Genomic DNA, 14,666 nt, shown 5'->3' with positions numbered 1-14,666 from the left:
GCTAGTCTGAGAGCGAGATCGGTATGGCTTGAAGGTTGCGACCTAAGGGTGGTGGATTTGGGAGCAAGCAATACCTAGGACGTGAGTATAAACAACCCGATTGAATGTAGACCTCGAGAGATTGACGGTGGTTTAATCTCGGGTTTTAGATGTGTTGACCAACGGGTCAGGGTTTTATAAACCAGAGCGGTTATGAATGTGTGGCTGTTTCGCCAGGATTGTGAGGCCGGTGGTGCTGGAGTCCCGGGAAGGGGAGTTACAGCATGTCTAAGCCGGGAAAGGCATGTTTGCCAGATACAAAAGTTCACGAGAAGCCTTCATGGCAGGATAATCTAATCTTTGCGACGATGTTGGATTACGTTCATTGGAGATGGACAGGGTTGCAAGATTCAAGGTTTTGGTAAGCTTGCTGAGGGAGACAAGGCAAGAGGTTTGAGTTGGCGGCTTGCAAAGCATTTGACGCGGTGAATCAGAATGTGCGAACGTATGGTACTTGTTTGTTTTATTACGTTCGTATTGATGATTTGCTGTGGAGAATTGCTAAGCGAAAAGCTAACTTTCTAATAAGCTATCTTGTGGAAGTTTCCCTAAGAAACAAGTTACTAGAGGTTCTTCGATGGACAAGATATGTTGATATCCGAGTGGTGGTGAGTTGTTGTGGGCATACTTGATTATTTGTCTAGTAGAGTTGGAGACGCAAATAGAGGATTGGTTGAGCAGGGGACTCTTTTGGCTTAACACTTCACTGTGGGGAGCGTCGGTGTTCGTCAAGAAGAAAGACGAGGTATGGGTTTATGAGTTTGGGGCGATGTCGTTCGGGTTGACTAACGCGCCAGCAGCATTTATGAGATTGATGAACAGCGTGTTTCAGGAGTTTCTGGACGTGTCTGTCATCATTATCATCGACGCTATCCTGGTATTATCTAAGAGTCCTGAAGAGCATGCAGTGCATTTGAGAGCAGTTCTGGAGAAGCTGCGGGAGCAGAAGTTATTTGCTAAGTTGAGCAAGTGCAGTTTTTGGCAGCGTGAGATGGGTTTCTGGGTCACATTGTTTCTGCAGGGGGAATTTCTGTAGATCCGGAGAAGATTCAGGCTATCAGAGATTGGCCTAGACCGTAAAATGCCACAGAGATCAAAAGTTTCCTGGGGTTGGCAGGTTACTACAGGAGAGTTTTGCAGGGTTTTGTAAGCATGGCATGTCCGATGACTAAGTTGATATGGAAGGATGTTCCTTTTGTTTGGTCACAGGAGTGAGTGGAGGGTTTTGAAAACCTGAAGGAGATGTTGACTACTACGCCAGTGTTGGCTTTGCCTGAGCAGGAGATGGAGTCTCTGGCAGGAGAGATCAGTGCGTTGGGGTTGTGTGCTGTTTCACAGGAACCGTTGGGTTTGGAAGCAGTTGATAGAGCAGATCTTCTAAATAGGGTGCGGTTGGCTTAGGAGAAGGATTTGGGGCTGGTGAATGCCTCTAAGGATGTGGATTCAGAGTATCAGGTCTCAGATAATGGAACTATCTTGGTGCATGGTCATGTTTGTGTGCCCAAGGATGAGGAGTTGAGGCAGGAGATCCTGAGAGAGGCTAATACGAGCAGGTTTTCTATTCATCCAGGAGCATCTAAGATGTACCGTGATCTCAAGAGGTACTATCACTGGGTCGGGATGAAGAAGGATGTAGTTAGTTGGGTTTCGAGGTGCGATGTGTATCAGCTAGTGAAGGCTGAGCATCAGGTTCCTGGCGGGTTGCTGAAGAGTTTACCCATTCCTGAGTGGAAGTGGGATATGATTACTTTGGATTTCGTGGTAGGTTTGCCAGTGTCCAGGACGTTTGATGCTATCTGGGTCATTGTGGACCAGTTGAATAAGTCAGCACATTTTCTGGCCATTAAGAAGACTGATGGAGCAGCGGTCTTGGCTAAGAAGTATGTAAGGGAGATAGTTAGGTTGCATGGGGTGCCAGCGAGTATTGTGTCTGATAGGGATTCTAAGTTCACTTCGGTGTTCTGTAAAGCATTTCAGGCAGAGATGGGAACTAAGGTGCATATGAGTACAACTTATCATCCCCAGACAGATGGACAGTCAGAGAGGACGATCCAGACGTTGGAGGATTTGCTGAGGATGTGTGTTTTGGATTGGGGTGGCCATTGGGCAGATCACCTGAACCTGGTAGAGTTTGCATACAACAACAGTTATCAGGCGAGTATTGGGATGGCTCCTTATGAGGCTTTGTATGGGAGGCCATGTCGTACACCGTTATGCTGGACTCAGGTGGGAGAGAGGAGCATGTTTGGTGCTAGTTTTGTTCAGGAGACCTCAGAGAAGATTCGGGTTCTCAAGATGAACATGAAGGAGGCTCGGGATAGGCAGAGGAGTTATGCTGATAGGAGGAGGAGAGATCTTGAGTTTCAGGTAGGAGACAGAGTGTACCTCAAGATGGCCATGTTGCGGGGTCTGAACAGGTCATTTTCAGAGACTAAGTTGAGTCCGAGGTATATGGGTCCGTTCAGAGTGATTGAGCGGGTTGGACCAGTGGCATATAGACTGGAGTTACCTGAGGTAATGCGTGCATTCCATAAGGTTTTCCATGTGTCTATGTTGCCGAAGTGTCTCCGTGATGGGGAGCAGGTGTTGGCTAAGATTCCTGAGGATCTTCAGCCTAACATGACATTGGAGGCGAGTTCAGTGAGGGTTCTCGAGAGGAGGATCAAGGAACTTTGGCAGAAGAAGATTCCTTTGATGAGAGTCCTGTGGGACTGTGATGGTGTTGAGGAGCAGACTTGGGAGCCTGAGGCGAAGATGAAGGCAAGGTTTAACAAGTGGTAAAAGCAAGCCGCGACTTGAGCTTGTTTAGCCTGGTCCCATCTGTAATCCGTGGCTGGAGCGGGAATGGAGTATTCCAGCCCATCTATCTTGTTTACTCGGTCGCTTGGGGTGGTTGGTTGTGCGACTCAGTAACAAGATGAGGTGGTGCTCGGGGTACAAAGTTTCTGTGAGGCGGGGTTTGGAGGAAGTTTCCTGAAATAGAAGTTTCCAAAAGTGGAAGTTTCCAAAAATGGAATGTGCTAAATATGGAAAGTTTTACGGGAGTTAGAATTTGTCCATTTTAGCGGTGGAGAGCCTTAGAGGGGCTTGTGTGGCCTTAGTGACGGACTTTCGAGTCAGTGTGCCCGTGTGTGGCGGTCTTTTTAGACATTGTGTGGCCTTTGTGGCGGGCTGTTTAGCCGTGTGTGGTCTTTGTGGCTGGCTGTTTAGCCGTGTGTGGCCTTTGTGGCGGGCTGTTTAGCCATTGTGTGGCCTTTGTGGCGGGCTGTTTAGCCAATTGCATGGCCTTTGTGGCAGGCTGTTTAGCCAGAGTGTCTTTGTAACGGTTTTGGGACAGATGGTCTTTGTGACGGTCCGTCGGGACGAGTGGCCTTGGTGGCGGTCCTCTTTAGGACATTTTGTTTGGCCTTGGTGGCGGTCCTCTTTAGGACATTTTGTTTGGCCTTGGTGGCGGTCCTCTTTAGGACATTTTGTTTGGCCTTGGTGGCGGTCCTCTTTAGGACATTTTGTTTGGCCTTTGTGGCGGCCCTTGTGGCATGTATATGATCCTTGTGTGGTCATGTGGTATTCCAGTGAGGGGATATGTGGTTGGTAAGACATTGAGATGTTTTACGTGAGCCACGGGAAGGAAACCTGGATAGGGATAGGACTCAGACGTGTTCAGAATCGTTTGCTCGCGACTCTTGGAGGACTTAGGTTCTCCTAGTACTACCATATTCAGAGACTTTGTGGCTTGGGAATATGGTTGGTATATCGACTTCGGATGACGATCCGGGGGCGCGTTGTAGGGTGGCAACCCGAGAGACGAGTTTGGATTTTCCTTATATATTATGGCATGCGGGTTTAGGCCCGATGAGGAGCCAACATTATGGCATGCAGACTTAGGTCTGATGAGGAGCCAATAAAAACTTAAGGTTTAGGCCTATGAGTAAAGGAAAGTCCAAAAGTCGAGAGCAAATGACGCCTGGAGTGTGAGTCTATCGCCTAGAGGTGACCTTCTTTAGATCGGTCGGAGGAGTGCTGGCCGTGGAGACGGTTGCACGGGATCCTTGGCTGATGGTTGTTTGAGATTCAAGGACGAATCTAGATTGGTGGGGGAGAATTGTAATACCCGCGAACCGAATTGTGCGTTTTGGGCGTGGGTGTCGATCGACACCACTGTGTTTCTGGTTTGACCGGTTCGATTTTATTATCGATTTGGACCAGTTTGGTTTAGGGGAAACCACTAAACCATGATATTTAAGTGTTTTGTCGACCAGAAGGGTTTTGGGAAGTTCTATTATCGCCGTTTAACGCTTTTGAGAGAAAAAGAGGAGAAAAGTGTGTTCTTGAGGTTTTTGGTGAATTTGGTGAGATTCTTGGCTGTTCTTGAGAGATTGGAAGCTAGGAAGGATCTAGAAGCTTGCTAGGAGGATTGGATTCGTTGCTTTTGGTAGGAATCTTCCTGCAAAGAGGTGAGTGCATGACCATGGCTTATCTAAGCTAAGATCTCTAGATTTTATGTGATTTGGTGCTTATGTGGTTGTTTCTTTGAGTTCTCTATGGTATTTCGTCGCTGCTTTGGCTGGGTTTGGCTTCTGGGAGTGCATGGAGCGGATTAGAGGCGAGATTTGGAGTTTTTGATCGAAGGAAATCGCTGTTCGGCATCGGTGTCGGTCGACACCAGTTGGGGGTGTCGGTCGACACCAACGCGAGGACGGTTCGAGACTTTGGTGAGTGTCGATCGATGCCATGTGGAGGTGTCGGTCGACACAAACGTTGGATTCAAAGCTGGTGTTAAAGAGTATAAATTGACTTATTATACTCCTGAATATGAAACCAAGGATACTGATATCTTGGCAGCATTCCGAGTAACTCCTCAACCCGGAGTTCCACCTGAAGAAGCAGGGGCTGCGGTAGGGTTTTCAGGAGTGTCAGACAGGGTGTCGGTCGACACCAGGTTGTCAGTGTCGATCGACACCATCTGGTAGAGTACTTTAAAAATGACATGTCAAAAGGAAGAGTGTCTCAACTTCTTAGAGCATCCACATTGGTGTGGGACTTTTTTTGGTCCCCCACATTTAATACTAATATTTTGAGGGTTTCTTATTTTTAGTATGAGCATTGGTGTCTATTTGTATTTGGTCCCCCAAATAAAATAATAATATTTTAAAAGTTACAAAAATTAACATTAACATTGTTATAACATTAACATACAAATTAACATAAAATTAACATTAACATTGTTATAACATTAACATTGAAAACATTAAAAAATTACAAAATTACAAAAAGTTGGAAAATAAAAACATACAAATAAGACATTAAAAACAGATTGGGAGCACCAACTAGTTCTATGAGAAAGACGAGCACCAACTAGTTCTCCAACCAGGGCAGTCAGATTGGGAGCAACAATGTTCATTCTGCTCTTCAGGTAATCGTATAGCTGAGCTCTGTACTCAGACAGAGAAAGAACCTGGTCACAGAGTTCCCGGATGTGCAGCAAGTCAAGGTCACTGACTTCTGATCCCATGGATATAACTTTGGTTAATGGAGTTCTATTTACACAGTATACAATATGAAACTTACCTCAGAGAAGTCAAGCTTAGCAGCATTAATCCGGTTGCCCATCAATTTAACAGATTTGGCATATAGGATATTGTCTGAGATGATTTTAACAATTTAACAGCAGAGAGAATGCTAGCATCAACCCGTCGAATCTCACCCTGAATCTTTTGCATAAGTGGCTCAACGCCAGATAGTGATGCCTCTGTAAAATAAAACACACACATTTGAAACTCATGGTAAAAGCAGTATTCAATCTTATGACACATAGATAGATCATACATATCTTTTGTAGAGAATAGCAAACAGCATCAAGACATCAAGACATTTCTTCTTTTGTTGAACATGATGAAACTAACAAAACTGCAGAGAATAGCAAACAACATCAAGACATTTCTTCTTTTGTATCTTTCCCCTGCTCAAGAATCTAAAACTACACTTAATTGACTGAGTTCTCAACACAAAACCTTTTGCCTAGACCATCAAATGTACGAATGTTACAAGCAGAACAGTCAACTGTAACAAACATTGATTGTATCACATTCAACAGTGAACCAAGTCAACATTCTCAATGATTACCAAAACACTAAACCAAATTATTACTAAACCCACAGTAATCAAAGAAAACAAAGAAGCAAAAAAGATAATTACCGTCGTACTGAGCTGACCACCACAAGTCCCAGTCTTAGGTATGGTTCCACGAGATTGACCACCACTGTCTGCTTGTTTAATCCATCCAAGATTGTTGAGTTAGTCACTGTGTCAAAACCACTTTCTCCTTCAGCTCTAAAATCAAGTGCAGAAGAATCCTCCCCTGTCTGTTGTTGGTTAGCCATCTGCATAGTGGTGTCTGCACCTGATTCAGTATTTGTATCTTTGGATCCTTCTTGAATTAATCCATCAACCTGGTATGTGATTAGAGAGGGTTCTTTACTTTATTATGTGATTAGAGAGGGTTCTTTACTTTATTATAAAAAAATATTATCAATAGGACATGTGTAGTTTGATAAGAACCCTTTCATTTACATTATAATATGCAATTATTTTAAAATATTTTAGTTTGATCTTTAGTTATTAAAATAAATGATAAACATAAATAAAATGATGGGATAATATAATTCATATACATTTTTAATATAAATATATAGTTAAATCTATAAAGAAAATCTGTTACAAATACCATTTTTGAGATACCCCTTTTCAAAAATACCCTTTTTTAACATTTTCATTTTTGCCCTCTTTTACTCAATTACAATATGTTAAATTAATTTTTAGAATTTTTTTTATAGGTTTGGATTCTCTATTTTACATTTAGGGTATATTTTTGATAGGATAGGATTTAGTATTTGAAGTTTAGGGTATATAATTTAGTCATTTTATACATTGAAAAGGGGTATTTTTGAAAATGGACAAAATGAAACTGTATTTTTTTAAATGACATAGGTAAAGGGTTATTTTTGAAAATGTCCCCCATCTATAAAAGATGCACAATAGTGTATTTAGGTTTGATTCTTTTGAATTTAACTGAAATTAAATAAAAATAATAATTATAAGATTTAAGTTTAAAAGATGACACATGTCAAAACTCAAAATAAAGAGTGTCTATGTGTCAACTTCTTAAAACATATGATTAAGAGAATTCTCCACTTAGTTATATAATTAAGATATATGTGAGCGCTAAGAACATTGAAACTTCTGAAGATTTAATTTAATACAACCATTACATTAATTTTATCTTAGGGATGCAAACATAATTTATAAGTTTTATGAAAGGTTCCTTTATTATTAGTGTTCAAGAAAGCGCTAGACGGTATGTAGGCGGTGATCCAACGCCTAGCATTTAGAATGTCTAATCAGAGTTTAGGCGTTTTAAGGCGGTTTAGGTGTTTACAGCATAAAACATAATATATATGATATTTTATATAAATCATGTAAAAATATATGTTAGAAAAATAATAAATCATAAATCATAAATAAAAATTAGAAAAATGTATTTATTTAATTTAGTTTAGTAACATATGAACGCTTATAAATATGTATATGAATATAGAACTTAAATATTTAAATATAAGTATTACAAATATATAGTAAAATAATATTATGTGAGTTTAGGCGGTCCATACGGTCGTCTAGGCGTCTGCTGAGCGCATAGCGCCCCGGCCACCTAGAATTATTATTAAACTCAATGGATACACGTGCCCTGACTTGGGTCGGAATAAATAAGGTAGCCGGAATGGTTAAAGTCACAAGCACTAAAAGTGCGACCATGACTCTGGTAGTAAATATCCATGACAAATGACGCATGGTCTAGTAAAGTATTAGGGTAATAACAATATCCACCGTATTGGATCGGGGAACAATCGACTTTCTCGCAAGCAAATTTAATGTTTGCTTCTAACTGCTCTGGTGTGGTTGCAGGCAACGCCACACACCATGGTTCAATACAAGTCACAACGGGGATGTGGTAGATCACAGCCGCAGATAGGATGAAGAGGAGCGTCAAAAGTTGGGAAGACATTACAAATTATTTCCAGTTAGATAGTAATCAAGATATGTTTTTTTTTTGTGTGTGTGTATTTTCTTGTCAAAGTACATGTATATATATTCATATACTAGAAGATTTCTCTAAGCAAGGCTGGGACACCAGTTCTCATAACTTTATGTGATTTATTTGTTTTGGGAAAGAGATCAAAAGAGAGGAATTATAAGATAAGTAATGAATCAATAAATCATTCCATTAAATAAATTATATATTTCTCATTTTATATTAGCTGATATATATATATATATGGTCTTATCTAGTAGCTTTAAAATTTTTGTAAGATCTTTTGATATGTCATACTAACTTGCTATATTATAAAGATAACATCTTATTATATAAAGTTGGGTTTTGGAAGTTGGTCATTAACAGGATTTTGACACGTGTCAAGTTATTAATCTGAGATTTTGACATGTGTAAAATTTTATTTGAATTTGAGATTTTGACATGTGTAAAATTTTATTTGAATTTGAGATTTTGACATGTGTAAAATTTTATTTGAATTTGAGATTTTGACATGTGTAAATTTTATTTGAATTTGAGATTTTGACATGTGTAAAATTTTATTTGAATTTGAGATTTTGACATGTGTAAAATTTTAAAGTTATTAAACTGAGATTTTGACATATGTAAAATTTTATCAAATTATTTATAGGTGGTAATTTATAGGTGGTAAGTTACAGATTTTATTTGAATTAAAAAAATATATAAAATATCAAAAATATCAAATTATTTATAGGTGGTAAGTTACAGATTTCGGGTGGATACTTTAATATTAAAAATATATTTAGCTGTTGGTGTATTTATCTACATAAGAAAATTATTTAAAATATTTAGCTGTTGGTGTATTTATCTACGTACGAATATTCTATTCCAGAAACAAAAAGGAATACCCAATGCAGCAAGGAAAGTGGATCACTATAAATATGTATATTACGGTTTACAAAGTATTCAGAAAAAAACCAAAAGTTAATTACGGACGATGAACGATGAGAAACAAAATCCAGAATATGAGAAACCTGAAAAACTTCCCAGCAAAAGAAAACGAGGTATTATGAACGATGAGCAAATAGCTATGATAGAGAAGACAATGACAGATGAACCTCATATACAGTTGGATTTAACTACGCTTCAGACATGGATAGACAAACTAAATCAATGTGTAAGTAAATTTTTAAATAATGCTTTACATATATCTCCCACTACTTTAACGTCATATTTATCTTTAATCTTTCATTGTTTAACATAAATTTACAAAATATAGGGTCCTCAAGTTACAACTATGCAACTTAAAAATTGGTAAGAACTTTTATGATATTATATTACAAAAATTTGCAACACTTTCATCTAATAAAAAAATATATATTGCAGGATTTATAACAGAAGATCAAGATCAAAGGCAGCTCGAACTAGCAAGCAGTCAAAACCATCAAATTTAACTATTGATAAGAATGAAGATAATCATGTTATAGACCAAAAAAGAAGATCTCTAAGAGCAAAAACGACAAACAATCATGGTAAATATTCTATTGTTTGGTAAAAAAATTTAAATCACGTTTAAATAATATTGGCTGTACAAAAGTACATATAATTTAGTGATACGTTAATTACAATTATTGACCATAATTACGATGCAAAATCTTATTATATAAAACTGTATTTTTTAAATTCAGGAAAGGACAATGATTTGGTGACATGTAATTATTGCGAGGCTTTGGTGTGGAAATCTGAAAGTCTAAAACAGAGTGGAAAAGAATTTAAATTTTCGATTTGTTGTCAACAAGGACGAGTTGTGCTGCAACAATCTAGACAACCTCCATCTTACTTAGATGATTTATTGTCACGGTCAACATCGTTTCGGAACAATATACGAGCATATAATTCAATGCTTGCTTTTACATCAATGGGAGGAAAAATTGATTACGATATCAATTCAGGAAATGGTCCTTTCACTTTTCGTATGCATGGTCAGAACTACCACAAAATTGGATCTTTACTACCAGTCGAAGGAGATATACCATGTTTTGCGCAGCTATACGTATATGATACCGCTCATGAACTTCAAAACCGTCTCAATGCACTAGCAAAAGGAAAAAATAATGAGTTGAATGAAAGTATTCTTAGCGGATTGATTGACATGCTTGACGAATACAATGAGTTAGCTAAAGTGTTTAGAATAGCTAGAGATAGATACGAAGCCGGAGCAATAGAAGAATACTCAATTAGATTAATCAAAAATAAAGAGCGTGGCAGACAGTTTGACCTTCCACAAGGAGAAGAGATTGCTGGACTTATTGTGGGTGACATGTCTATTCCAAATTATGAGAGAGATATAATAGTGCATCCTAAAATGGAAAAACCACAATACATCAGCTTTTTACATCCATCGTACATGTCTCTACAATATCCTTTATTGTTTCCATATGGTGAACAAGGTTATATGGAAAAAACCATTCCATATCGAGAAGGACATACTACGAAAAGGTCATACGTTACAATGCGAGAGTATTATGCATACCAAATACATACTAGGTTGACATCTCCAGGAACAATAGGACGTTCAGGCCGTCTTTTTCATCAATATGTGGTTGACGCATATACTGCTATCGAACAAGAACGTATGAACTTTTATTTGTATAACCAGAAAAAACTTAGAGCAGATCTATACAATAATGTATGTGATGCAGTTGAACAAGGGGATGCAGATTCGAGAAAGCTAGGCCAAAAAATAATTTTACCATCTTCGTTCACAGGCGGCCCGCGATACATGGTAGAAAATTATCGAGATGCAATGGCAATATGTAGACGGTATGGAAATCCGGACCTTTTCATTACTATAACAGCAAATCCAAAATGGGAAGAAGTGACTGAACATATTAAAAAGACAGGAAATGAGAATGCAAATGAGAGACCTGATATTGAATGTCGTGTATTTAAAATGAAATTGGAAGAACTTCTTAAAGACCTACAAGATGGTGTCTTTTTCGGCCCTATTACCGCAGGTACTAATATAATTTATTATCAAATATTATTAATATAAAATTTTATTTACAAAAACAATTTATACAAGTGTTTTTTTTTTTGGCTAAACAGTTGTTCACACAATCGAGTTTCAAAAACGTGGACTTCCTCATGCACACATTCTTTTATGGTTACAAGAGTCGAAACAAAATCCAAGTCCAGAAGATATTGATAGTTTTATTAGCTCTGAATTACCAGATAAGGAGAATGATCCAAAAGGTTTCTTATTGGTTGAACAATTTATGATGCATGGACCATGTGGGCCCAAATGTATGGATGATAACAAATGCACCAAAAAGTTTCCAAGACCGTACAACAATACCACAAATATTGGTGAAACTGGCTACATTACTTATCGAAGGAGATCTGACGAAAGTAAATTTGTCATGAAGGGAAATACAAAGCTTGATAACAACTATGTTGTGCCTCACAATCTCGCACTCCTGAAAAAATATAAAGCTCACGTTAATGTAGAATGGTGTAATAGGTCATCTGCCATAAAGTATTTATTCAAATATATCACAAAAGGAGTGGACATGGCTACAATGAAGATCGAGAGAAAACAAGCAGTGGATCAAAATAGAGAAGAGACTGAATCACAAGAAGAGATCAATGAGATAAAAAAACTATCTAGAATGTCGTTACCTCTCTGCATGTGAAGCTACTTGGCGAATTTTTGCATTCGATATACATGAACGAAAACCTGCAGTAACAAGACTATCGTTACACCTACCAAACCAACAAAGAATTGTATACCCTGAAGGGGTTATACTAGAATACATTCTGTCAAAAGATGGAATCGAGAAAACAATGCTTACTGAATGGTTTGAGATGAACAAACGGTGTCCTGAAGCAAGAAAACTTACATATATCCAATTCCCTTCATATTACGTGTGGGATGCAGATGCGAAAACATGGTCAAAAAGAAAGCAAGGATTCAGCATAGGAAGAATAGTAAACATTCATCCGACAGCAGGAGACTTATATTACTTGAGAATGCTGCTGAATACAGAAAAAGGGCCAACAAGCTTTGATGATTTACTAACCGTTGATAATGTTAAATATAAGACATTCAAGGCGGCATGTTATGCTAGAGGGATGTTGAATGGTGATTCTGAATGGAAGGAGGCTATGGACGAAGCAGCACAATATGCATATCCTTTTCAGCTTCGTCATCTCTTTGTGACATTGTTACTTTACTGCGAATTAAGTAGCCCTCTTAGTTTATGGGAGCATTGTTGGCGTCAACTAGCTGACGACATACCTAATAATCAAAGAAAAACATTCAGATTCAATGATCAAAAGTTCTCTGATGAGGAGCTACAGAGTTATACACTTATAGAAATCGAAAGAATTCTAGCCCAAAATGATAGATCATTGACTGATTTTGAAGATATGCCAAAACCAGACAAGGAGTTGTTGAAGAAAATAAAAAATTCAATGCTTCAAGATGAAATGAGTTACAATATTCATAAACAAGAAGAAGAATACCGCAGGTTGATACAAACATTAAATGACGAGCAGAAGAAAGTGTATGATGCTGTAATAGACTCAATTGACCATCGGAAAGGGAAGTTGTTTTTCCTCAGTGGACTAGGTGGAACGGGAAAGACATATGTGTATAAGACTATCATATCAAGATTAAGATCTCAGGGAAAAATTGTATTACCAGTAGCTTCATCCGGGATTGCAGCTACACTTTTACCTAACGGTAGAACTGCACATTCGCGTTTCAAGATTCCGGTAGATCTTCATCAAGACAGTATTTGTAACATAAGTCGTGGTTCCATGCTTGCAGAATTACTGGAAAAAACAGATCTCATCATTTGGGATGAAGCACCCATGTGCCATCGATTTGCATTTGAAGCTGTTGATAAGAGTTTGCCAGATGTACTCTCAGTGGCAGATCCAGATGCAGCAAACAAACCCTTTGGTGGAAAAACAGTGCTTCTTGGTGGTGATTTTAGACAAATTCTGCCAGTTATACCACAAGGAACCAGACAAGAAACTGTTATGGTAACAATCAACCGTTCATATTTATGGAACTATAGCTCTATATTCACTCTTGAGAAAAATATGAGGTTGCACCAAGCGGAGAAAGATTTTGCAAAATGGCTAATAGGCATCGGTGATGGAACAATATCTAAACCAGAAAAATATAGAACCATAGATGAGGATATAGGAATAGTAAAAATCGACACCAATATGCTCTTGCAAAACAACGGTGATTCAATTGGATGCATTGCAAACTCTACATATCCCGACTTCGAGTTTAAATTCAAAGATAAGGATTATCTGATTGAGAGAGCAATTCTTACTCCAAGGAATGAGACGGTGGACGAAGTGAATAACTATATGTTAACATGCTTAAAGGGAGAACTAAAAGAGTATTTGAGCTCTGATACAATCGGTGAAGACAAAGAAGAAGTGGCAAATCAACAAATTCTTTACCCTACTGATTTTTTAAATACATTGAAATTTTCAGGTATTCCTAATCATAAACTAGATCTGAAGATAGATGCACCAATCATGCTACTAAGGAATATTAATCAACGCGAGGGACTTTGCAATGGTACAAGACTAATAATAACTCGCCTAGGCAACAGGATTATTGAAGCAGAAATACTCACTGGAACTCATGTGGGTAAACGGGTTCTTATTCCTAGAATAAGTCTAACACCAACAGATGCAAAATGGCCTTTTAAATTAAAAAGACGTCAATTTCCCGTAAGAGTTTGCTATGGAATGACTATCAACAAGAGCCAAGGTCAAAGCTTAAACAAGGTTGGTTTATATTTGCCAAGTCCAGTCTTTTCTCACGGACAATTATACGTAGCCCTCTCAAGAGTTACTACAACTACAGGCCTTCAGATTCTTAAAGGAGATACAAAACACTACGACAATAATGTTCTACAAAATATTGTCTACCAAGAAGTTTTCAACAACATATTTTCAGAGAAATATTAAAACTAGAGTTTCTCCCACTATACCTAGAAGTTTTATAAATTTTGGTGATTTTTTTAAAGATTTCAGGTTTATAGTTCTAATTATACTATTTTCCAGTCATTTTTTACTATATTTTCGATACATATTTTATTGAACTGATATACACCCATATAAATTACAATAATTCATAATTTTAACGCTATACATATGCATTTAAGTTAACATATAATAAGTAAATTTATCGTGATATTATATTATTTAGTGTGTTAACTAAATAGTTAAATACTAAAATTACAAAATGTTTTTACCATATAATTAATGAACAGTATTGATATTGCTGGATCTGGTAAATGACATTCTTGTAATTAATGCTGGAAAAAAATATAATTATGGCTTAAAAGAGAAGGATGAGAGAGAACTAATAAACTAATAACTAAGGGTAAATACTTATTGGTTAGTTAACTGGGTATATTAATTAATATAGCCTTTAAAATAAATGATAAGAAGGAAAAAATAAAATGCTGAAATTATATAATTCACTATATCAGGACCCGCAGTACATCACGGGACAAATTTT

The 14,666-nt window shown here is 37.7% G+C and overlaps 1 protein-coding gene, 2 long non-coding RNA genes and 1 pseudogene across 5 annotated transcripts; 1 reads left to right on the top strand and 3 right to left on the bottom strand.

Annotated features, from left to right (window-relative positions):
• Positions 1 to 5,185: 5,185 nt before the first annotated feature.
• On the bottom strand, positions 5,186 to 6,491 carry LOC104773455 (uncharacterized). 2 transcript variants are annotated; one of them, XR_015581708.1, is made up of 3 exons: positions 6,235 to 6,491; positions 5,608 to 5,788; positions 5,186 to 5,494 (listed from the first exon to the last, which is right to left on the bottom strand). It is a non-coding gene; the product is annotated as an uncharacterized LOC104773455 (long non-coding RNA). The 2 variants fall into 2 exon arrangements; XR_015581710.1 differs by having other exon boundaries at positions 5,186 to 5,471.
• Positions 6,492 to 7,563: 1,072 nt separating this feature from the next.
• On the bottom strand, positions 7,564 to 8,185 carry LOC104773454 (major pollen allergen Ole e 10 pseudogene; annotated as a pseudogene).
• A 2,074-nt stretch (positions 8,186 to 10,259) lies between these two features.
• On the top strand, positions 10,260 to 11,162 carry LOC147949033 (uncharacterized). Its single transcript, XM_087469723.1, has one exon. The coding sequence runs from the start codon at positions 10,260 to 10,262 to the stop codon at positions 11,160 to 11,162; it is 903 nt and encodes a 300-aa protein (XP_087325849.1).
• Positions 11,163 to 11,342: 180 nt separating this feature from the next.
• Positions 11,343 to 12,407, bottom strand: LOC147949032 (uncharacterized). Of its 2 annotated transcripts, XR_015581707.1 has the most exons (4): positions 12,190 to 12,407; positions 11,962 to 12,023; positions 11,789 to 11,846; positions 11,343 to 11,586 (listed from the first exon to the last, which is right to left on the bottom strand). It is a non-coding gene; the product is annotated as an uncharacterized LOC147949032 (long non-coding RNA). The 2 variants fall into 2 exon arrangements; XR_015581706.1 differs by lacking the exon at positions 12,190 to 12,407 and having other exon boundaries at positions 11,962 to 12,101.
• Positions 12,408 to 14,666: the final 2,259 nt, after the last annotated feature.

Source organism: Camelina sativa, chromosome 2, assembly GCF_030686135.1.
Source record: "Camelina sativa cultivar CO46 ecotype springtype chromosome 2, ASM3068613v1".
Classification (NCBI taxonomy): domain Eukaryota; kingdom Viridiplantae; phylum Streptophyta; class Magnoliopsida; order Brassicales; family Brassicaceae; genus Camelina; species Camelina sativa.
The sequence above is the reverse complement of the archived record's forward strand: the minus strand, read 5'-3'. Positions and strand labels throughout refer to the sequence as shown.